At 38.3% G+C, this 24,066-nt stretch overlaps 1 protein-coding gene across 1 annotated transcript in view; it reads right to left on the bottom strand.

Moving 5' to 3' along the window:
- The window catches only part of TTN (titin), a 247,054-nt gene that overhangs the window by 207,244 nt on the left and 15,744 nt on the right, over positions 1 to 24,066 (bottom strand). Inside the window, exons 13-43 of the mRNA XM_062640616.1 lie at positions 23,451 to 23,744; positions 23,211 to 23,336; positions 21,863 to 22,144; positions 21,533 to 21,598; positions 20,776 to 21,034; positions 20,150 to 20,210; positions 19,820 to 20,032; positions 18,940 to 19,082; positions 18,095 to 18,297; positions 17,748 to 17,978; positions 16,935 to 17,179; positions 15,989 to 16,212; positions 15,701 to 15,865; positions 15,429 to 15,597; positions 13,229 to 14,919; positions 12,859 to 13,140; positions 12,220 to 12,486; positions 11,798 to 12,070; positions 11,435 to 11,698; positions 11,075 to 11,335; positions 7,483 to 7,743; positions 6,772 to 7,035; positions 6,419 to 6,679; positions 5,988 to 6,248; positions 5,292 to 5,552; positions 5,066 to 5,207; positions 4,816 to 4,981; positions 4,383 to 4,614; positions 3,546 to 3,830; positions 3,319 to 3,444; positions 742 to 930 (exon numbers count right to left, since the gene is read on the bottom strand). Of these exons, the coding sequence (XP_062496600.1) occupies positions 742 to 930; positions 3,319 to 3,444; positions 3,546 to 3,830; positions 4,383 to 4,614; positions 4,816 to 4,981; positions 5,066 to 5,207; positions 5,292 to 5,552; positions 5,988 to 6,248; positions 6,419 to 6,679; positions 6,772 to 7,035; positions 7,483 to 7,743; positions 11,075 to 11,335; positions 11,435 to 11,698; positions 11,798 to 12,070; positions 12,220 to 12,486; positions 12,859 to 13,140; positions 13,229 to 14,919; positions 15,429 to 15,597; positions 15,701 to 15,865; positions 15,989 to 16,212; positions 16,935 to 17,179; positions 17,748 to 17,978; positions 18,095 to 18,297; positions 18,940 to 19,082; positions 19,820 to 20,032; positions 20,150 to 20,210; positions 20,776 to 21,034; positions 21,533 to 21,598; positions 21,863 to 22,144; positions 23,211 to 23,336; positions 23,451 to 23,744 (8,167 nt within the window). The remainder of the gene's footprint in view (positions 1 to 741; positions 931 to 3,318; positions 3,445 to 3,545; positions 3,831 to 4,382; positions 4,615 to 4,815; positions 4,982 to 5,065; positions 5,208 to 5,291; positions 5,553 to 5,987; positions 6,249 to 6,418; positions 6,680 to 6,771; positions 7,036 to 7,482; positions 7,744 to 11,074; positions 11,336 to 11,434; positions 11,699 to 11,797; positions 12,071 to 12,219; positions 12,487 to 12,858; positions 13,141 to 13,228; positions 14,920 to 15,428; positions 15,598 to 15,700; positions 15,866 to 15,988; positions 16,213 to 16,934; positions 17,180 to 17,747; positions 17,979 to 18,094; positions 18,298 to 18,939; positions 19,083 to 19,819; positions 20,033 to 20,149; positions 20,211 to 20,775; positions 21,035 to 21,532; positions 21,599 to 21,862; positions 22,145 to 23,210; positions 23,337 to 23,450; positions 23,745 to 24,066) is intronic.

Genomic DNA, 24,066 nt, shown 5'->3' with positions numbered 1-24,066 from the left:
ACATGCCAATGGGACTCTGATGTAACTTCTTCAACCTTTTTAAATCCTGAAAAGAAGCATGCCAACTTTTAATTTCTTACCCTACACTACAATAAATTTTCTCTCTCATTCAAGATTTTTTGTGTTAACTTGCAATTTAACAGCATGAATTATCCTAATTCATCATTTATAAAATCTGTTGCAAAAAGAAAACAAAATATTTATGGTTAAATAATATCAAGGACAATATAGAACTTAAATAGCAAGTTCTCTAGACAATATTTCTGCTTTAAAACTTTGTTCAATGTTTCATCAATTTATATGAATGTAAACTATTTCCCTTCAGCTACCCAAGCACCTGGTACACATATCTATTCAACATGTTTTCCGACACTCAAAGTGATTAATTTTATACAAAACTCTTGCTAGATTCTCCTCACAGGCAAATCAATGAATGTGTATGCGAAACAATTCCATTAGAAAGAAGATTTCTGCCATCTTTCATGCATGACATATTCTAATACCGTAGAGAATGAAAAGGTGAGGTGCACGGAACATTGAAAAATTGTGAAATAAATTTTGGTGTGCATGGCCTATATTTTGGAGACATAAATGTGTGCTGTGGATGTTGTAAATGGTAGTAATTAATCTTGTTAAAAGGCAACATTACAGACAAAGACACACATATAATCAGCAGTGTACATTGAGATTAGTATTAAAACATGACCTAAACAAGACATCTTCTTCAACTGCACACTGTACCTTCTAACTTCAAGGTAGCAGTGCTTGTCACTTGGCCTACAGAATTGCTAGCCACAAAGGTATAGACTCCTTCATCCTCTGGATAAGCTTCAGCAATCTCCAGCTGGTAAGTGTCTTCAAACTGAGTCATTCTAAAAAACCGTGAAGGCTTGATCTCTTTCTCTTTGCTGTACCAAGAGACTTTCAGATCTGCTCAAACACAAGGAAGAAGAAAAAATGTGTAAGTTATGATATTAGATCGGTAAGGAAACACTATTACTATATTTATAGCTGTCAGAAATCTTAATCCGGAGTATCTTTTTTTAAGCTTAAATGTGCCTTGTATTACTGTGGTAATGTATGATCAGCGGAAAGTGGCCTACTTGTTGTGTTAAGCTTCCATTTCTCAGAAATATTTGCACGGGAAAACTGATTCTGATGCTGCTGTGTTCCTGAGTAAAAATATTTTTTTCTTTCCCCTTTTAATGAATAAATTTTAAAATATATGTCTACCACTATAACTGGAGAAAGTCTTATTTCAACATCTTTGTCAGCAACATGGACAGTGGGATTGAGTGCACCCTCAGCAAGTTTGCTGACAACACTAAAGTATGATCTCAGGGGGGCCTACAGGGATGCTGGAGAGGGACTCTACATTAGAGACTGCAGCGATAGGACAAGGAGTAATGGGTTTAAACTAAAACAGGGGAAGTTCAGGTTAGATATAAGGAAGAAGTTCATTACCATGAGGGTGGTGAGGCTCTGGAACAGATTGCCCGAGGAAGTGGTAAATGCTCCATCCCTGGCAGTGTCCAAGGTCAGGGTGGACAGAGACTTGGGTGACATGGTCTAGTGTGAGGTATCCCTGCCCATGGCAGAGGGGTTTGAACTAGGTGATCTTCAGGTACTTTCCAGCCCTAACCATTCTATGGTTCTACTTCAATTGCCTGATTGAAAAGGCTATAAAATCACTAGGTTGAGCTGAACAGGTTAACGAAATTCGAAAGGAATATTCTTCTTCTAGTACAGTACCTTACCTCTTTTTGTTGCAACTATTGGAAGCTTTACACCTCATATTTCTCAAGGAAAATCTTGTCTTTGTACCTTTTCAAAATTCCTATATTATAGGTTGTTGTTATTTAACTTGCATAGATTCTTGTAGACGTGGAGAAAGAAGAGGACTGAAGCAGGCTTTAACCTTCACCTCTCCACCCCCACCTGGCGCTATATTACATAATAAATCAAATGTTTTCACACATAGTGTTGTTATTACTGCCATCAGAAGAAAAAAGATAGTGTTTTCAATTGGCAGGTGCATGCCATGTACCATTAAAATACAACTGTATTTGCAATCATCTGTTACCTAACCTAAGGTAAAAGGTTTTCACAACTCAAGTGAGCAGCATGTAACACGAAATTTTCAATAGGAAAATTTCTTCACTGAAAGGGTTGTCAAGCATTGGAACAGGCTGTCCTGGGAAGTTAGTGAGTCACGATCTCTGGAAGTGTTTGAAAGATGTGTAGATGTGGAACTTAGGGACATGGTTTAGTGGTGAACAGTCAGTTTAGTGGCCAACAGTGTCAGGTTTATATCTGGACTCAGTGATCTTAAATATTTTTTCCAACCTAAACCGTTCTAAGGGTCTATAAAAGGGGACCTGAATAAAAGGATCCTTATACTCTGTGCTGTAAATGCACCCATCCCTTCACATAAACAAAAACTCTGTGCTGTAAATGCACCCATCCCTTCACATAAACAAAAACATGTCAAAAAAAGTTAAACTAGCATGCTTTGCACAGAGGGCAAGCCAGCCTTTCCAACATACATTTTCTGAGTTTTAGCACCACTTTTAAAACAGAGCCAAATTTGTTGTGAAGTTGTTTTGTTTTTTTTTAATTTGGAATTTGATTTCCAGTAATAGCAATGCAAATGATATATATCAGTATGTGCATGTATATTATCAATTTTTTGTGGATTTTTACAAAGCTATCACTCAGGATTATTTTTAAGTTTGGAGCTTTATTTATCTTTAAATAACTGTAAATCCTTTGGGATTGAAACTGGATCTTATTCTGCAGTGAATTCCATGTGAATGTTTTAGTACTGGTTATACTCAAGGCCATTTATTGAAGAAAGTTATACTGGGGTTTGTGTTAACTTGGAGAGAATTCTTTTAAATGTAGAATGATATTCACTGTAACAAAAACTAGCAAACTTATTTAAGGCAAATCTACACTTGAAAAGACATGATACTCCATGTTTTGAAATTACGCATTTTACATTTTACTGGCAGTTTTCAAATATCAGCATTTGAAACCCTGAGAAGTTTCCAAAGACAATTTTTTTGAAACAGACCTTCTTTTTAGAAATGTTTAATGCTTGTGACAGCTTATGGCTTTCATGCTTAAAGCCACCTTTGACATATGACTTGCTTAATTGTTAGCTATCAGTGAGTAACATTTTGCTGTGTGCATATATCAGATAACTGTATTTCTGGGGAAAGACTGATTCCAGCATATATACTGTTGAAATTTCTCTGAGGTCAAGATGAAAAATTCTGAGAGATGAAAAGGTGTGAAGGATTTCATTTAACCCACCTGTCCCTGTAACTCTGCACTGAAAACAAGCAGACTGTCCCTCGGATGTAACAGCATCACGTAATGGCATTAAGACAGCAGGTGGATACACTGGCAGTTCTAGTTCAGGAGAAACAACTTCTGGAACTAGAGGATAACAAAAGGAAGTAATTTATAAAGATGAAGATGATCATACACATGTTGGCAATCTCATTTCACAGACATAGTTCTGAGCATGGGAAACTCACTTTCTACCGAAAGTGAAGCTGAAGTTGTAGCAACTCCATAGTCATTTTTTGCTTCACAGGTGTACACTGCTGCATCTTCAGGAAAAGTTTCAATGAGCAATAGGGTATATTCTTGTGCATCATGAAGAAATTTGCACTTGAAACCTGAAGAAAGCTGTTGATCATCTTTGTACCAGGAAATTTTGGGCTGGGGTTTGCCTGATATCATAGCACAGAAGCGGGCAGGCTTGCCAGACTCCACAGTGGTTGGCTCTAGTTCCTGAATAATCTTGGGTGGCTCTGGAGCTGCAAATTGTGTGGGGAAAAAAGGGGAGGGAAGAAAGGAGGAGAGAGAGGAATCTTAATATTTATCAAGGCTTCAAAAATATTACCATGGAATTTTATTTTTTCTTAAATCTCATTAGCCCTAATCTTGTGTGCCCATGAAAATCTGCCCTTTTTATTTGATACAGGGGGAATGATCTAGCAACAAGTGCTTTAACATAGTTAACTGTGTTAGCGTAAGTATTTTCTGGCAAAATGTGTCCAAGAATTTCTATGTTGATCCTCCTGGCAAGGCATATTTGTCCATATGAACATATTAGTTCCTGGTGTAAATAAATGCCATGGGGAAACGAGCTACTATAGTATTTTCATCTGCTAGCAAGCTATTTCAGTAGAACAAGACAGACTCATGTACATGAGGATTTTGGTGATGTTCCAGACATTCTCTTTAGTTTTTTTTTTTTTTTTTTACTTTCAGATTTAGAATTCTAGAATCCAGAAAAGCTATACAGAATCAGAAAAAACAGAGGGTAAAAAAGAAACAGTCAAAGGATTGCTTGTGGGGACACATACCATTCACATAGAGAACAACAGAACTCCTATTCCGTCCTGCAACAAAAGTATATTCTCCAGCATCAGAGTAAGTAGTTTCAAAGATGCTCATTCGATGAATTCTCCTTTCTACCACATAACTGTATCTTTCCTCATACTGGAAGTTGATCTCAATACCGTCCTTGTACCACTGTGGTTCAATGTCATCTTCATTGACTTCAAATTCAATTTCAGCTCTTTGTCTTTCAAGGACCTTTGAAGAAGTAGAATAAATATTAGAAACAGCATCTGTTTTTACAGATGGTCCCACATTCCAGTTTTCTAGAAGGCTGTGACCTTATGATTACAGATTTTTGTGTTAGGACTCTTGCTGGTTAGATACTGTCTCCCTTCCTTTGCATTATTCTTTGAGTGATAAAGCTATGAAACATCTATGCTTCTGTATATGCCATACCTGAATATCTTTACGGACGCTTCTGATACGAATGTCACGGCCTTCCACTATCAAATTGGCACTGGATGTGTTTCCACCTGCTACTACTGTGTACTGACCAGCATCAGATATTCTTGTGGAAGGAATGATGAGACGATGCACATATTTCTCTCTTTGAATTTTCATCCTAAGGACATCAGAAAAATAAGCAAGTTATTTCCTGTGGAAAATACATAACAAAAGTCAATATGGTATAGAAGCAATCATTTACCTGTCACCAATCTGGAGTTCTTGTCCATCCTTCATCCACTGGACCTGAATGTCAGGTTCTGAAATTTCACATTCAAAAATAGCCCTCTTCTTCTCCACAACCTTGATGTCTTTTATATGCTTCCTAAATTCAATGTGACGAGCTAGGGCAGAAAAACAATAGAATTAGTGCCATCATTCTTAAGCCAATAAAAATTAATAAATATACAAATCAAAAGAGCAAATACCTTCCACATATAAAGTGGCTGATGAAGCTGCTTTTCCAGCAACAAAGGTGTATTCTGCAGCATCACCAAAATGCACATTTCTTATGGAGAGAGAGTGTGTAAGCTTCTTTGTTCGTATCTGGCATTTATCAGTTGATTTTATTTCTATCCCATTCTTTAGCCATTTATATGAGATACCTTCATAGTTAACAGTAACTTCAAATGTTATCGTATCTTTCTCTTCAGCATTGATGTCTTTTAGCATGGAGGTAATCAAGATAGCTAAAAGAAAAGGACATGGTTTGGGATTTTTTATTCTGCTTTTCTTTCTTTCAAATACATGTTAACAGGTTCAGAGATGTTTAAAATTCTTTAAGACAGATTCTGATTTTTTATAATATTAAAAGGAAGGTTCTACAATTAATACTGCAATTAAATTTCACAAAATTTCTGAATGACATAGGAATCTAAATTCTATCTCCTATGGTAGCTTAGCGTTTAGCTATGTTGGCCTAAACAGAAGAATCCAGGATGTGACTTTCACATTCACAGCTTCTGGATGTCTTTCAAAAGCGTAATTAAGACTGTTTAGGGTTATTTGAAAATACCTCTACAATAGTGTTGTTTTTTTTTCTAAATTGCACCAAGTGTATCTATTAACACAAACTTTATTACTGGTAACTGTAGAATACCCTGGCTAATTTCATTCCTACATACGTTTTACGGTCAGGGTTGCACTGACTCTGTCATTTCCACAGATAAAGGTGTATTCTGCAGAATCTTCACTGCTTGTGTTCATGATATTGAGCTGATGGAGTTTTCCCTGGACTACTATTTTGAACTTTTCACTCATTTCAATCTCCACACCATTTTTCAACCAGACAGCAGGCACATTGAAATGAGAAACTTCACATTCAAAAGAGGCGGTTTTGGTCTCAGGAATCTCAATATTTTTCATTGTCTTTGTGATGTGTATAGCTAAGAGGGAAAAAAAAAAAAAGAAAAGAAAGGATTTTTTTTAAGTCAGTATGTGTGGAAGACTACAAAAAAATAAGAGTAGCAGGCTGTGAAGTGTCAGGTCAAGTTGTTCAATACGAGTTCATGTAGTAACTTGTATAATTACTTTCTTGCAAACTTAGTATACTTACTTTCCACAAACAGTTTTGCTTTACACTCGATTTGCCCAACAAGAGCTGTGTAGTCCCCGGCATCAGCAGGAGATATGTTATGCAGCATAAGCTTATGAACTTTCCTTTGAGATATCATCTTGTATTTTTCACTTTGTTTAAGCTCAATGTTTTTGTGGAACCATCGGACAGGTACAGTATCATGGGAGACACTCAGTTCAAAGGAGACAACAGCATTTTCCAAAGCAGTCACATCCTTTGGCTTTTTGATGATCTTGACAGCTTAAGGAAAAAAAAAAGCAAGATTCAGCAGTGTGTTCATTTTGAATTTCAAACAACACATTAAGGCAAATATTCAAACCAGGTTGACTTACTTTCCACATGAAGTCTGGCATTTGCTCCTATCTTTCCAAGCTTAAAGCTATAAACAGACTCATCAGTGACAACACAGTGTTTAATTTTCAGTGTGTGAACAGTTCCTTTCACTGTAATTTCATATTTGTCATTTGATTCAAGTTCAACACCATTTTTAATCCACAAAGCTCCTTTCACATCAGCATGGGTCAGTTCTACACTGAAAACTGCCTCCTGTGTTTCTGTCACAGTCAAGTTCTTTAGTGTCTTCTTTATTTTAACAGCTAGAAAAAAAATAAATAGAAAAAACAGACCAAAATTAAAAATGATAATAAATATAATAATCATCTAAACAAAACTGAATAATGGTGCTTTATTTTAAAATGTAGTATGTATATATTGATTCCTACAGTTTGTAGCATCCATCAGAAACAGGTTTTTTTACTTCATATGTTTACTACACAAATAGCAAAATGTGAATTTCTACCTCCTAACCAGTACCTTGAACAAAATATGTGTTTGTTTTTTTTTGTCAAAATACATGCTAAATTCAAGATGAGGAGACTCCAAAACACAGTAAGTTTGCTACTTCAGAAAGCACATCATGGTATAAAAGTATTTAAAAAAATAAGGAAATAAAATATGCTGGTATCCTAAGGCCTGATCCAAGACACAGTGTGTAATGTTGGACTAAATCTTAAAGAAAACAGTTCATTGTAAAAAATACTGACCTTCAACCTTCAGTTTGGCAGTTGTCTTTGAGCTTGCTATTTCATAGCTATATTCACCCATATCATCCATTTTCGTGACAGGGATAATGAGCCTTCTCTTTACACCGTCAGATTCAGCACGGTACTGATCTGTCATAGCTAATGGTCTACCATGTTTTAGCCACTGGCCCTCTGATTCAGGATTTGCCACCTCACATTCAAAAACAGATGTCTGGGACTCAGCCACAGTCAGATCAGTGAGAGGCTTTGAAATGGCACCACCTGTTGGGAAGCAGACCACATGTTTTTGTTTTGTTGCTGTTCGACTTTCCCACATACAGAAAGTACAATCGCATGTAAAGAATTCTTTGCCATAATTTGCAGCATGCCCATAGACATTACAGTATCACAGTATCACAGTATGCTAGAGATTGGAAGGGACCTCAAAAGATCATCTAGTCCAATCCCCCTGCCGGAGCAGGAACACCTAGATAATGTTACACAGGAATGTGTCCAGGCGGGTTTTGAATGTCTCCAGGGAAGGAGACTCCACAACCTCCCTGGGCAGCCTGTTCCAGTGTTCCGTCACCCTCACTGAGAAGAAGTTTCTTCTCAAGTTTAAGTGGAACCTCTTGTGTTCCAGTTTGTACCCATTACCCCTTGTCCTATCATTGTTTGCCACTGAGTAGAGCCTGGCTCCATCCTCGTGACACTCCCCCTTTATATATTTATAGACACTAATAAGGTCACCCCTCAGTCTCCTCTTCTCCAAACTATAGAGACCCAGCTCCCTCAGTCTTTCCTCATAAGGGAGATGCTCCACTCCCTTAATCATCTTAGCTGCCCTGTGCTGAACTCTCTCCAGCAGCTCCCTGTCCTTCTTGAACTGAGGGGCCCAGAACTGGACACAATATTCCAGATGGGGTCTCACCAGGGCAGAGTAGAGGGGAAGGAGGACCTCTCTCGACCGACTAACCAACCCCCTTCTAATACACCCCAGGATGCCATTGGCCTTCTTAGCCACAAGGGCACAGTGTTGGCTCATGGTCATCCTGTCGTCCACTAGGACCCCCAGGTCCCTCTCCCCTACACTGCTCTCTAACAGGTCGTTTCCCAACCTATACTGGAACCTGGGGTTGTTCCTGCCCAGATGCAGGACTCTACACTTTCCCTTGTTATATTTCATCAAGTTATTCCCTGCCCAACTCTCCAGCCGGTCCAGGTCTCGCTGGATGGCAGCGCAGTCTTCTGGCGTGTCAGCCACTCCTCCCAGCTTAGTGTCGTCAGCAAACTTGCTGATAGTACACTCAATTCCTTCATCTAAATCATTGATGAATATATTAAATAATACCGGTCCCAGTACTGACCCTTGAGGCACTCCACTAGTTACAGGCCTCCAACTAGACTCCGCCCCATAGACTACAACTCTCTGGCTTCTCTTCTTCAGCCAGTTCGCAGTCCACCTCACTACCTGATCATCCAGTCCACACTTCCTCAATTTAGCTGTGAGGATGCTGTGGGAGACTGTGTCAAATGCTTTGCTGAAGTCAAGGTAGACCACATCCACCGCTCTGCCATCATCCATCCACCGCGTTATTTCCTCATAAAAGGCTAAGAGATTGGTCAAACATGATTTCCCCCTGGTGAAGCCATGTTGACTGCCCCTCATCACCCTCTTATCCTTGATATGCCTTAAGATGGCACCAAGGATAAGGTGTTCCATCACTTTCCCAGGGATGGAGGTGAGGCTGACCGGTCTATAGTTACCCGGGTCCTCCTTCTTGCCCTTTTTGAAGACTGGAGTGACATTCACCTTCCTCCAGTCCTCTGGCACCTCTCCTGTTTCCCAAGACTTGGTAAAGATGATGGAGAGCGGTCTAGCAATGACTTCCGCCAGTTCCCTCAGCACCCGCGGGTGCATCCCATCTGGACCCATGGATTTATGGATGTCCAGATTGCTCAACTGATCTCTAACCCATTCCTCATCGACTAAGGCAAATCGCTCCGTCGACCTGACTTCATCTAAGGTCTCAAGGGTACAGAGCTCTTCAGGACTGCCTGCAGCAGAGTAGACAGAGACAAAGAAGGCATTCAGTAACTCTGCCATCTCTGCATCTTCTGTCACCAGGGCACCCATCCCGTTCATCAGTGGGCCTACATTGCCTCTGGTGTTAGTTTTGTCTGCCATATATTTGAAAAAGCTCTTTTTGCTGTCCTTGACCCTTCTTGCCAGGTTTAATTCTAAGGATGCCTTAGTCCTCCTAGCTGCCTTCCTACATCCTCTAGCAGCAGCCTTATATTCCTCCCAAGTGGCCAGCCCCTCCTTCCATGACCTGTAAACTCTCCTCTTCCACTTGAGCATACCCAGCAATTCCCTATTTAGCCACGCAGGTCTCTTGGCCCTCTTCCTTGACTTCCTACGTGTCGTGATGCTCTGATCTTGAGCACGGAAAAAGCAGTCCTTGAATATCAACCAACTATCTTGGGCCCCTTTACCTTCAAGCAGCCTTGCCCATGGGATTTCCCCTAGCAATTGCTTGAAAAGGCCAAAGTTTGCCCTGCTAAAGTCCAGGGTTGCAATTCTACTTGGTATTCTACTAGTCCTACCACACAAGATCCTGAACTTCACCATCTCGTGATCGCTGCAACCAAGGCAGCCCTCAACCCTTACTGCTTCAACCAGGTCCTCCTTGTTAGTGAGGATGAGATCCAGCAGCGCTCCTCTCCTGGTTGGCTCATCCACCATTTGCAGGAGGAAGTTATCATCCATACACTGGAGGAACCTCCTGGACTGCGGCTGGGTTGCCGAGTGGTCCTTCCAGCAAACATCAGGGAAGTTAAAATCCCCCACGACGACCACGGCCTGTGACTGTGAGGCCGCTCTCAGCTGCCTGTAGAAGGCCTCGTCAACTTCCTCACCCTGATCCGGTGGTCTGTAGCAGACACCTACAACAGTATCCCCCCTGCCAGCCTGCCCCTTAATTCTCACCCACAGACTCTCAACTCGCTCGTCATCTGTCCCCGGACAGAACTCGGTGCATTGTAGTTGCTCCCGCACATAAAGAGCAACCCCACCACCCTTCCTGGCTGGCCTGTCTTTCCTGAAAAGAACATAGCCCTCCATGACTATATTCCAGTCATGTGAGCTGTCCCACCACGTCTCTGTAATTGCCACCAGATCATAGTCTCCTGACTTAACACATTCTGAGTTCTGTGAAAAATTAAGAATAGAATGTGACCTGACCATCACAAAAAGATGTTTTTTATTCTATCCTAGTTATTCTCATCTATTATTTTTATTATCAATGCAAGCATCTGAATTTTCAAGACAAAAAAAAATTATTACATTAATTACATCAAAAGCATACTACAGCATTCCATACTATAGCTTTGATTTAGCAAAACATATTAACATTTATTTAAAGATTTGTTGAATTCTAATTATACCAATCACAAAAGATAAGGGGAAGAGCAAAAAGAAGATAGAAAAAAGATAGACTAAAGACAAGAAAAGTGAAGAAACAGAATAATATCTACAATTACAAAATTGTAGCATCGAGAATTGTTTGTAAATCACAGTGAAATAAAAATCGTGGACTTTAACAATACTAACCTGCTACTATAAGTTTTCCAGATGTTTTCTTCTCTCCAGCATGAAATACATACTCTCCTTCATCATCTTTCATCATCTTCACCACTGTCAATTTATATATTTTGCCATGTGCTTCAATTTTATAGTTAGGACCAGGCTTTATTTCTCGGTCTTTGAAATGCCAGATTACATCAATGCCTGAATGGGAGAGCTCCACCTCAAAGGATACATTCTGAGTTTCAGTACAGGTGATGTCATGAAGACCTCTAATAATCTCAATTTCTATAAAAAGAATAAATTACAAATATATTTGTTATTTCCACAGTCCTGTATTTAAAAAAATAATTTCACAAAGCACAGTGCATCTTAAAGGGTACCTACTTTCAACTGTGACATTGCAACTTGTTTCAACTTTGCCAACCATTAGCTTATAATGTCCTTCATCTGATGCATAGGTTCTGGTAAGCACAAGCCTCTGTTTAGTGCCTTTACATACAGCTTGTACACGTTCTTCGGGCTTTATCTGATGATCATTTAGGTACCATTTGGAGGAAGTCACATCAGGTGCTGAAACTTTGCATTCAAGGATAGCTTTTGTTCCTTCAACTACATGAACATCTTTTAGTGGCACCACTATTTCCACACCTGCCAAGAAAAAATTGTCATGAAAAAACTAGGCCTTTGAGAAGAAATCCTGAAGGACCAAAAATCAAATGCATCTTCAAAATCATGATAATGACTTACTGTATACTGTGATCTGCCCAGTGGTTGACAGTCCAAGACCAGGAGCACTGAAAGAGTAAGCTCCACTATCTTCCTTTGTTGCATCTTCTATAAGCAACATGTGTGACTGTTTATCCAACACAATGTGAATACGATCGCTTGATTGAATTTCCTGACCATCTTTCATCCAGACACCTTCCACATTTTCTAGGGAGACTTTAACTTCAAGTTGTACAATGTCTCCCTCACAGACTTTTTGATCAGTAAGTCCTTGAAGAATAGCCATGGGACGAGCTGTGGAATGAAATGAAGTTAAGCAGAATAACAGATAAGCAGAATATTGAATATTGAGGCACTATAGGATATAGTGATATAGCTATAATATATGATGCAATATGGAAAATCTATAATATAGAGACAATATAAGTATTAGAAAGGCTTACGCTTCATCTTCAGTTGACATTGAGTCTTTTTTCCATCAACAACAAAGCTGTACTCTCCTTGATCATCTTTAGTAACATCTTTAATAGTGAGGATTTGGCGACCACGGCGGGATGTGATCACATACTTATGATTAGAAGTGAGTTCAACATCGCCATGATACCATTTCCCTTCTGCATCTTCTGGGGAAACCTCACATTCAAGTTCACCTGAGAAGGATTCTGGTACTTCAATATCCTCAAGTTCTTTAATAAACTCAACCACAGCACCTACAGGCAAAAATAATTACATTCATGAATAAGCTTCACAGATACCCCTGATGAAAACATTTCTTATTAAATGAGCCTAAGGAAATTTTTATATATATAATATATACCTTATATATTATATATATATTATATATACACACACTTTATACGGCTTGTATATATATATATATATATATATATATATATATATATATATATATATATATATATGAGGTGTAACCATTTGAAATAACTGTATCTCCAAACTTTCATACTGGATTCCAAGAACATGAAAGCAGCTTGAACATTTCTTAGTGTCTTAGACATCAGTTTAGATTGTTTTATTTCTTCCTGCTCCACTTTAATAGTACTGCATGTTACTGTGCTTCTTACCTTCAACAGTAAGCTTTGCAGTAGTTTTTATGGATTCATCTTCTATCAGTGCACAGCTGTAGTCATCAGTATCAGACATTTCAATTGCCAATACAGAAAGAAAATGAGCCTTTCTGTCTGAGTGCATCCTGTATTTCTCTCCAGAATGAATCTCAATTCCATCCTTAAACCATTTCACTTTGACAAAGGGTTCTGATGTCTCACATTCAAATGTTGCCATGATGTCTTTCTGTTTAGCAACAATATCTTGTAACTCCTGGGTAAAGCTGATTAACTGCTTGGCTGCAAAACAATATGTAATGAATCAACAATGCGCTGACCATACAGACTATGATAAGCAGTAGGATGAAAGTAAGAGAATTTAAATTACCTTGTACTAACAGGAAAGCATGGCTAGAGGTTTCACCAGCTATATTGACTGCTTTCACCATGATGCTGGCAGAATCATCAGAAGTCACATCTCTGATTACTAATTCACAAACATTGTCTTCAGGCCAGTACCAATACACGCGATCAGTCCTTTCAATCTGCACACCATTTTTGAACCACTGGCACTCAGGGTCTGGTTTTCCCACTACTCTCACACGGAAGTGTGCATCGGCTCCCTGGGCTACAGTCTGACTCTGAATGCGCTCAAGTATCTTGGGAGCCTCCATACTTGGGCTAAGCTCTATCTTCTCTGGTTTGAATGTTGGAATGGTGATTTTGCCTTCAGGAGGAAGTGCTTTCTTCTCTTCCTCTGGGATCTCTTTGGTCCAGTGAAGAAGTTCTTCTTTTGTCTTTCTCAACATTTCTTCATATGATTCATCTTTTTTGCGAGACTTAAGTTCCACAGCAGTGATAGCTTCATAATAGCCCTCTTCTGTCCTACGCTTGAATTTACTACGCAGCTCTTCAGATTCTTCTGAAAGCTTCTCATGTGTGATTCTTTCAGCTCTTTTCAGTTTCACCACTTCTTTGGTTGTTGCCTCTGCAGGCCTGTCTACTTTCTGTACCTCAAAGAGAAGTTTTCCAGGCTCTGGCAGTACAGGCTCATGTTTGAGTTCAGGTGCACGACGAAGAACAGATCTGAAGTCTTCCCTCTGCTGGATCTCAAGTCTCACCTTATGTTCAATAAAGCCTTCTGGATTCTCTGCAGTGACTTTCACCTCTCCTGTGTCATACGATTTGCAGTCCACAATATCCAGGTAGTGTATTCCATCATAACGGAGTCTAAACCTTTTGCTTTTACGGATGAGCTGTCCATTGAGGTACCAGTTGACCTTGGGCAAAGGATAGCCAGTCACACGGCAACGGAATCGTGCTGTTTCTCCTTCCAGGACTCTTGCAGGTTCAGGAACCAAAACAATATCTGGTTTTTGTTTTTCCTTTTGGTCCATTGCAACTGCAGGAAGAGCACCCTCATGGGCCATTCTTTCTAACTCTTCAATTCGCTGCAGCCCCCTTCTGCCTTCTGGCAACTGGGATTCTTCCACAAGGCTTTTCTCATCCTTGACAATCAGAGTAGCAGATGTATGATCTGTACCATATTTGTTGGTTGCCCTGCAAGTGATAACTCCACTATCTCTGGAATAGGCTACTCCATAGTCCAAGCTACAGTACCCAAACTCATTGATCATGCGGAGTCTGTTAGCTGCTTCCAGGGGTTTGCCATCATGCAGCCACTCCACCACCATGGTAGGGTCACCAATTGGTGTAAGCCTGCACTCAAAATGTGCTGGTCCAAATTGTTTGAGCCTTAAAGATGTAAGCTTCTTCTTAAAAAATGGTTTCTGTTGCTTTTCTTTGTCGTAGAGATCTCCTTCCTCCCATTGCTCTTGACCATAACGCAAATGGAGAGGCTCTAACTCTGGTGCTGCAATCTCCTTGGCTTTGTAAGTTCCTTTTGGAATGATTAATCTCCTTTCTGGTTCAGGTTCTGCATGTTCAACTTCAACATTTACTTTGCACCTAGTAGTGTCCCGCCCAGCTTTATTGATAGCAGTAGCAGTATACCATGCAGCATCTTGCCTGGCGGTAGATTCGATTTTAAGGGCAGCTGCCCCTTTGGTTCCTTCAATCCTGAAATATTAAAACAATTGGGTTTTTTACATTTTGTGCACTCTTTTGTCATTCACTTTTGCCCTTCTCCAAAATTCTGTCAAAACTCCCAAAGGCAAATCTCTGGCGGAATTAGTCATGTTTATGTTTATTCATGTTTATGTTTATGAATGTAGTGCCTAAGAATCAAACAGATGAGGATAATAATACCCAGTCTTGAATTCAATGTTGGGGTTTTTTGCTTGCAGAGACAGATAAAGATTCCCTAACTCTCTGTTGTTAAAGCTTTGCAGAATACAAAATACACAAGTACACAACCTGGAAAAAATTGAGTGAATCCTATTAGATATTTTAGATCTCTTAACCTTGCTGCAATGCAAAAGCTGTAACTTCAGTAGCCATTGGTCTAAGCCCTTAATGAATCCTTTCTATGGAATTGGGGTTATTCAGCATGCTGTAGGAGGCAATGTACAGGATGGTGATTATTAACTCCTTTCCTATTTAAACAAAATAAAAATAAAAATGCTTACTTTATTTTGGGGTATTTATGAGGTACTATGATGTCACTGTTCTTCAGCCATACAATGTCAGGATTAGGGTTACCAGTAGCTTTCACTGCCATCTCCAGTCTAGAGCCTTCCTTTACACTAACATTCCTCAGCCTTTCCACAAAGTGTGGTCTGACTAGGTCTTCCTTGGCTGAAAGAGGAAGGGTAAGTTATCACAAGAGGAAATGGCACAACCACAGTTTTTAATAAGAAACGCTCCTTAGCCTCCTAAAAATAGTGTGCATAATAGATACCTTCCACAGTCAGTGTCATCGAGACTGAGGCTTTGCCTGCCCTGTTCTGAGCAATTACAGCCCATTCTCCAGAGTCCTCCGGCATAGCAGGAACAATGATCAATGACTGGGTGCCATCTTCTTTGATCACTATTTTATGGGTGTAGTCATTAATCACTTGTTGACCTGCAGATGCATATTAAACAGAAAGAAAAAAAGGTTTCACTCTAAACAGTGCCTCAACAAGATGTAAAACACATAGAAGGGTTTTTTTAAGATTATTTGTTGATGAAAATGAGGCTGATGTACCATTATGGAACCAGTATGTCTCTGGCATAGGTCTGCCAACAACTTTTAAGTCAAATCTTGCTGTCTGCCCCTGTGAACATTTAAATGATGTAGGTTTCAGCACAAAAACTGGTTTGTATAGTCTCTCTAGTTGTCCTTCATCAGTTTCTTCTAATCTGCGGGCAGGAGAACGAGAAGGAGAACTGCGAGCAGGAGACCTGCTTGGAGATCGTGGAGAAATAGACCTGGAGGTAAAAGATAAGACAGATGTATGACCACATCATACAGCATTGGGTTGACATGCTAAAAAGAGTTTAATTTTTTCCTTTAGCAAAATTCCTTCTAAAAAATTTGTAACCAATTTATCTATATGAGAAATTGTGATAAAATTAGTTTTTATTCATAGTCAATTTTCTTTATGTTTTTGCAAGCAGTTTGTACAGCTGAATAGCATACATCACAGCCAGGGAAGTTTTGGGATTTTGGATATTGTACAGATATGGATGTAATCCTGTGTATGTTTGTGCATGTGTGTGTACGTATATGGAAACAGAACACAGTTCATGGCAATGCTGGATTTTTTCTGATATAGAAATACATCTATTTCAAGGGTGGGAAATAGGGGCTGCACACAGTGCTAAAACTCCAACTACAGAATAATTTTTTTTCCCAAAACATTAGTACTTTAAGAAAATAAATATGGTTATGAGGTCGGAAATCTGACACTGTGACTGGATAGGCATGTGAATGATAGTACTCTGGAAAATGCATTGCTCATTAAGAAGGAAAATCAGACAAAGAGTTGCCACAAAAATCAATATAAGCCATGAAAACAACATTTACATATCCTGTAGAGGCACACAAACTCTAATAACTTAAGCTGTTTAGCTGCTACATAATGAGTTTTTGGACTGTCTCTCACAGCACACTAAAGTCTTATGAAATTTATATATTATTGTGTACATACCTATATCTTCTCATAACTTCTGGTCCTGGCATATAACCTGGAGTTGCTGTGGGTGCAACTGGCTCAACATAGAGTTTTGCTGAGCAAATGGCATTTCCTTTCATGTTACTGGCAAAAACAGTATAAATTCCTTCATCTTCAGGTAGAACAACAGGCAAATGGAGACTAGCACTGCCGTCTTGCAGAACTTCCATGTGGTAGCGCTCTCCATGCCTTATGCGCTTACCATCTTTATACCACGCAATCTGCATGGAAAGAAACAACGCAATGCTATGTGAGCTCTCCTAAAGACAAAGATCCAGTAATGATCCATGCATAAAACATGTTACGATTTCTTACTTTTCAGCTGATGCATCATCACAGCCCATGTGCATGTGTTAACATGAATATTTTTACTTGATAAAAAGACTAAAATAGTGTGTTTCACAGTAGCCTGAAACCTGAAATTTGGAGCTAGAAATACATATAAAGCCCATTTTGATGGAGAGCAAAGTGACCTAGACTGAACTTGCTACTGTGTTGTCCTCTTGTGTGGGCTAACTAGGACATACTCAGAATCAAGACCAATTTAGCTGGTAAATCTATTGGTTAAAGGTTTCTACCTCTGAACTGGCTAATCAACCTAACACTATTTTATTCAGGGACAAAAGGAAAATTCAGTTTAATATCAAAGCAAAAGACTGGATTTCCTTTGAGATTTGCTTTTTTCTATGCATAATGTAGAATGTCTGACAATGAGATGTTAAGGGATTTTTCAAGTAGAGCACCAGATTTTTTTTTAAAATAGATTACTGTTATACAGGTTTGAGGTACCTTTGGCAATGGATATCCAGTTGTCTTGCAATGGAAAGTAACTCCTGTTCCTTCAAAAGTTCTGTAATTCTTTAACCTTAAATCAAATCCTGCTTCTATAGCTTCAGATTCAGAAATATCGACCATCATCTCCTCTCCGTCTTCTTCAAGAAGTTCATCTAAGGTGGTCTTAATAATTCTGAGTTCAATTTCCTTGATAAGTCTTTCTTCAAAAGAAGAAATATGGAATTCCTACAGATAAAACAAACAAAAAAAAAAAAAAACATGAGTTCTGTGTGTCAGACCTTGTAAAGAAGCAATTTGTACTGGTGTTAGTATACAAAATTGCTATGGAGTGGTAGACATACCTCATCTACAAAAGTTCTGACCATCACTGTATCTTTCGCCATTTTCTTCCTAATTAGGGCTTGTTCTTTTTCATATTCTTTTTCAAAGTCACCATATGAAATAGCTGGGGCTACCTCAGCCACTTTAGGTTCCTGAATATATGCAGTCACTTGAGTTTGATACATTGCTTCTTGTTGGGATTTTATGTAGGCTTCATAATCAGCTAAGAATTAAGAACACATTAGTTTTGATAAATTCTTGTGATTTTCACTGTATTGAATAGAGAAAACAAGTACACATTTATTTTACTGGTTTTGGTGATTCAAGCAGAGTTTTTGTCTGTTTAGCCAAAGAACAAACAGCAGTAAAATCCAAAGCTCAGATGAGCTTTATAAACAGGTAGAAGTTTTACTGCTATTTAGGCATTCTAGTTCGGAAAGCGAAAGCACCTGTAGAGACTATTTTATAATTTCCTCACCGTGGCTCTGTCGCCTACAAACTTGCATGCATTTTTACAAGAGGAAATTAAAAAAACACCAAAACACCAAACTTTTTTCCCTGTAATAGAACAACCTATTACTTGATTAACTTCCATTCCCTACATTGCTCTCTGAATGTCTTATGTTATGGAGACTGTTATGGATGCCAAAGGAAGAAGGTTGCTATAGGTCCACATTCTAGCAAAGAATAAAGTCTTTCAAGAGTCTGAGGTCAAATATTCTGTCTTGCAGAAACAGAGCCATCCGATCTCCCTTTACATTTCTTGAATTGACTAAACTAGGATGCGTTGAATTTGCAGAACAATTCAAAATATTTTTCCCAATTTAGAGTTAAATTTAAGAAACATTTCTCTCTTGCAATGTACCTTCTTCTAATAAGGAGACCGTTGCAGAAGCTTCGCCATGTTTATTACGAACAACAATAGTGTATTCTCCGGCATCGTCGGCAAAAGTCATGGAAATTTCAAGTTTGCATTCCCCGGTTTCTCTTTTGTAACTCACTTTGTATCTGTAGAAAACACGACAGTACAAGTTCTCTATAATTCTGATTAACATACTTTTTAGTGAATTTGCTTTTAATCATAAAATTAATTGGAATCACTCCTAACTTATGCAAGAGAAAGACTGAAATTTCAGCAGGCAGTTCTCACTCATTGAACCTGCAGAACAGTGCAGGGAAAGTAACCATGCTGAAACTAGGCTACAGGTCTACTTTCTGTCTGTTGTCACTAAAATAAATGGGATGCAAACAGCAATACAAACAGAAATATCAATTATCAGACTCAGTAAAATGGTATATGCTGTATGCACATAATTTGTCCTAATATGGGTCATTATAGCATGATTTATTTCAAGAATGCTACAAATGTGGGGTTTTTTCCTCTGCTAGAAAGTGTGTTGCTTTCAATAGATAGTATTTCCATAGTCAGAATACAAATATCGCATAGAATCATAGAATCATAGACAGAGTGAAAAAATGTTAAACTTCTTCCTGATTTGTTTTTAAACATGTGAAATGTTTCTCATTTTATGGTCTTTTGAATGTTTGTATTTTGAAACTTCGCCTTCTAAAGTCTCATATTAAGACATGATGCTATGATTTTGCCATTTTAGAAATAATTGTTCACAGAAATCAGTGATGTTGTTTGGCTTAACATCAGTAAGGGAATGAAACTTATGGTAATGTAAATTAAATATTCCTAAAACTTATGTTTAGATAGATTTTGTGCATTGTATTCAAAGTACCTGTAGCCAGTCGTTAGAGGAACTCCACCTTTTTTCCAGTAGACATGTGGCTTTGGGTTGCCCCCTACTTGGCATTCAAAAATAATGCTCCCACCTTCAATTAATTTATGTACCATGGGTTTTCTTATGAAGAAAGGAGGTATGGGTTCTCCAGATACTTCCTCTACTGCAGCAGAGACATCTTCCATTACAATGTCTTTTGTCTCCATGTAGCTGAAATAAGATTCCAATGCAGGTAAGTAAGTGAGTTGATGTCTGAAGTTCTCTTAAATAGAATTCAAGAAACTAAAGACCACAGTAGCAGTAGTCTGTTTAGGAAAGTAACTTTACCGTTTCTCTTCTCTAACAGCCTTCTCAGAAATGGTTTCTCGAGTCTCAATTTCCTCTGAAACTGCAATGCAAACACCATATAGTGGAATTTAAAGTACTTTAATAGTGCTTAAGCAATTACTCTAGTTGTCTCAAAGAAAGAGAAGGTTAAGTAGTTAGTTGGCTCAGAGGGCCAGGTACTTCCTCTGAGGAAGCAATTTAAGAGTCTTCATTAGTATACCAGTTGGCCTTTTCCTCATGTTCTTACAGCCCTGTTACCTAACAACCCTGGAATACAATTCAAGGCATATGTTCTACTTGGGAGCTGACAAAATGCCTAAGTTACATTACTAATAATATTCAGTCAACAAAATTATAATCTTCCTACATTGACAAGAGGAAATGGCCTGAAGTTCAGATTGGATATTAGGAAAAATTTCTTCACCAAAGGGTTTATCAGTCATTGGAACAGGCTTCCCAGGGAATTGGTTGAGTAACCATCCCTGGAGGTATTTAAACAGGCATATGGGGTGCTCATGGACATGGTTTAGTGGTGCACTTGGCAGTGTTAGGTTGGCAGTTGTACTCAATGGTCTGAAAGGTCTTTTCCAACCTAAATGATTCTATCAGTCTATAAATATATATACCTTTCACATATAAGTGGCAAGATGTGCTGACACTCCCAGCCTTATTCGTAGCAGTGCAGGTAAATCTCCCACTGTCTTCGGCAAAAGCTTCACGAATCACAAGGCGAGCAAGCCCTGCTTTGAAAGTTATCTGGAAGTCCATTGAACTCTCAATCTTGTAGTCTTCCCTGTACCATGTTACAGTAGGCTGAGGATGACCAGAGATATGGCACTCCAGAGTGACAGACTCTCCTTCAGTCACAGTCTTATTTTTGAGGCCCTATATGACAAAAAATAGGTATCACAGTCAGTATATATTTTCCGTACTGAACAGCCATTGAATTAACTAAAACTTATTTAAATGGAAAAATTAATGTCTACTTCAAAACAGTGTTCTGTTCAGCAATGTATCCAGGAAAAAAAGAGGCATTTTCCAAAGGGAAGAATTTGAAACTGAATTTGGGAACTCTGAACACTACTTTTATTAACAAGAAAATTAAAAGTTAGGTTGATGTTTATGCAGATCATAGTGAGATAGTCAGTTTCAACTGCTGCAAAGGTCAACTTACTATGTGACAATTGTGAAGAATCACCCCCATAACAGACATTCTGAATAGTTTGTGTCAGAGAAAAATTGTGCGGCTAAATAAGTCTAATACAGAGTTTAAAAGATTAAATAAAGACAGTTTTCATGTTCAGGTCTTTAAAGACAAAATTCAAAATTCAAACTGGGTGAAAACATAATAAAACTCCCCTCATCTGCATATAAATTACTTACTGAGACAAAGGTGGGTGGAGTAGCAGGGATTTCTGCAGCCACAGGAACTCTGGCAGTTTCTGTCACCTAAGTTGTTTAAAACACAGTTAATAAACACTTAACAAAGCCAAGGACATAAACAGCAGAATTTAGATAAGAAATTAAAGAAAACTCTTTGCTTGTCATAGGTAAATATTAGGTCCTTAGAAGGATTTATGTAAAACAGAGAAAAATCAGCAGAATGCTGCAAAAGAAGAAAATTGCAGTGAAAAAACATAAAACAAGTGAGGCTATGATATGTTTTTAAGATGTAAGTCAGTCAAAGTGATGGAAATTTGCTTAATAACGTACCTTTGCTTCACCTTCTTTCCGTAACATCAAGTGTTCTTCCCGCACTGCTTCACTTTTAACGCTTACACCTATCTCCTTTTTAGTCTCAGCATCATAATGACTTTTATAGGCCTCAGCATCCTCTCCAAAAGGAAACTGTGGAGGGGCAACTGGCTCTGCTTTTATCCTGACTTCATGAGGCTTTAGCTGAGGTGGCTTCACAGGCTTGGTGATCTTTTGCACGGCAGAAGTAGCTGACAACTCTTTTTGCAGAGTAGCCATGGCAGATCCAGCTATTGAAACCTAAGGAACAGAAGAGAAAGAGTTACAGCTTTGTTGTTCTCTTGTTTTCAAAGGAAACATTAAAACATGCAATTCTTAAGCAGATTGCATATGTACCAGTTGCTTCCTTAGTCGCTTATTTGTTGATATACCAAAAGCTACATATACAAAAATGAATTCTAGTTTCAGATTGAAGTAGTATAATACAAGAGGTTTAATATCCTTGTATTATTTTTTATGTGTCTAACATTTTACTTTAGAATTTGATCTTTAAATTGTCAAGAAGCTCTTAAACGCAACATAAGAAATGTCCTCTAAAATTATTTACTTGAGGCCTTAGCTTTCCATTTAATCAGTCTAATACTGCAATAAACAACACTACTAATTATGTAACTGTCATTGATTAAAAAAAGAGATTTCATAATGTTATTTTAGATGTAATAACTTTGGAAAACATACATAAATCAAGAAAAAAAAGCTTAGGCAATTTTTATAGTGTTTAATTTTTTTTTTGAGGGGAAAAAGCATTTCACTTTTAAAGGTCCACGCGAAGAGAGAAAGTGTGCTTGAATGAGAAAATTAATTGAATGGGAACTTTTAATTAAATATGAAGGACCTGAATAGAAGAATAGGGAAAAAACACTTTAAAATGGATAGTGTAATATTATACAGTCTGGATCTTTTCTACTGCAAAAATTAGCTTATTATGTAGTAGACTGCAAGGAAGAAAGAAGCAATATTTATAATGTGCTAATGAAATGATGCACATAAGATTGAAAAGGGATACTTCTGCTCTTTAAAAAACATAAGATTCATGATACATTTATGATTTCACTGTATGACATGGTGTATTGAAGCTGCATCCTTATACAGATGATAAGCTTTGTTAAATACTAATAATTACAAATCAAATGTTAGCAGTTCATGTATCTGTTTACAGCACTGCTGTAAAGAAAAACAGTTGCAGAGAGCAGGCAACTCTTGGGAAAGCACCGTACTGGAGCAGGAGGAAAAGCCTTTGGAAAGGGTGACCCACTTGTTACTATAAAGGAGCACATTATTCTTGGATGCAGTTTTCACTTCCTACCTCATATGTATGATCTGGCTTAGGAACAGCAATTTTGGAGACTGAGAAGTGAGGACTTGTTGTGCGAGGTCGTGGGTGTTCAACATGAATTGTTTTCTCTGTCTTAGCTTCTGTTGCTCTTTTTATCTACACAAAGCAATGAAAAAAGTTTTTGAGAATGTGATGCTGTTCTCCAAACTGAAACAGATTTCACTGGGACACAGTTTTTGGAAAAGAATGCAATGCAAACTAATGTCTAACCTCTGTTGATATCTGAACTTCCTTCTTTTCAGCAGCAGAGATATGTTTCTCAGGAGGAACACAGACAGTTTTAACTTCTTTAGTGACAACATGGCGTTCTGCTGGGGCCTCAGCAACCCGGTCTCTCACAGCAGCAACCCGGTCTGTTACTTGCTCTTTATAGCCATATTCCAAAGTTTTCTGCTTTACATAAGCTTCATCCATTTGTTGTTGTTCCCAGGGTGATCGAACACGCGCCTGATCAACTGCGGCAACAACTGTAGCTACAGCTTCAGCCCTTTTTCCAGCTTCAGTCTATGGATAACATTGGCAAAATTCATACAAATATTCATCATTATATTAAAGGCTTACATATACGGCAAATATTTATAAATATAATGCTCAGTAAAGTATATTACAAAAAAAGAAAGTGTGCATACATATGCAAAAGTAATAATGTAAACATCAAATATGTTCACCCATAAATACATTGCAGAGTCAGTAGACTCAGACATAGACATAGTCTTTTCTAAGTTCTATCTATGCATATTCAGAAGACAGCTATGCTTGTGTGCTTTATACATATCAATATTTGTATGCAAGCTCTCTTTTAATGCTTCATAGTCACATTTACGGC

The sequence above is a fragment of the Pezoporus occidentalis genome, unplaced genomic scaffold (genome assembly GCF_034315485.1).
Source record: "Pezoporus occidentalis ecotype Australia unplaced genomic scaffold, CSIRO_AGI_Poc_V1 ctg66, whole genome shotgun sequence".
Taxonomy (NCBI): Eukaryota; Metazoa; Chordata; class Aves; order Psittaciformes; family Psittacidae; genus Pezoporus; species Pezoporus occidentalis.
The sequence above is the reverse complement of the archived record's forward strand: the minus strand, read 5'-3'. Positions and strand labels throughout refer to the sequence as shown.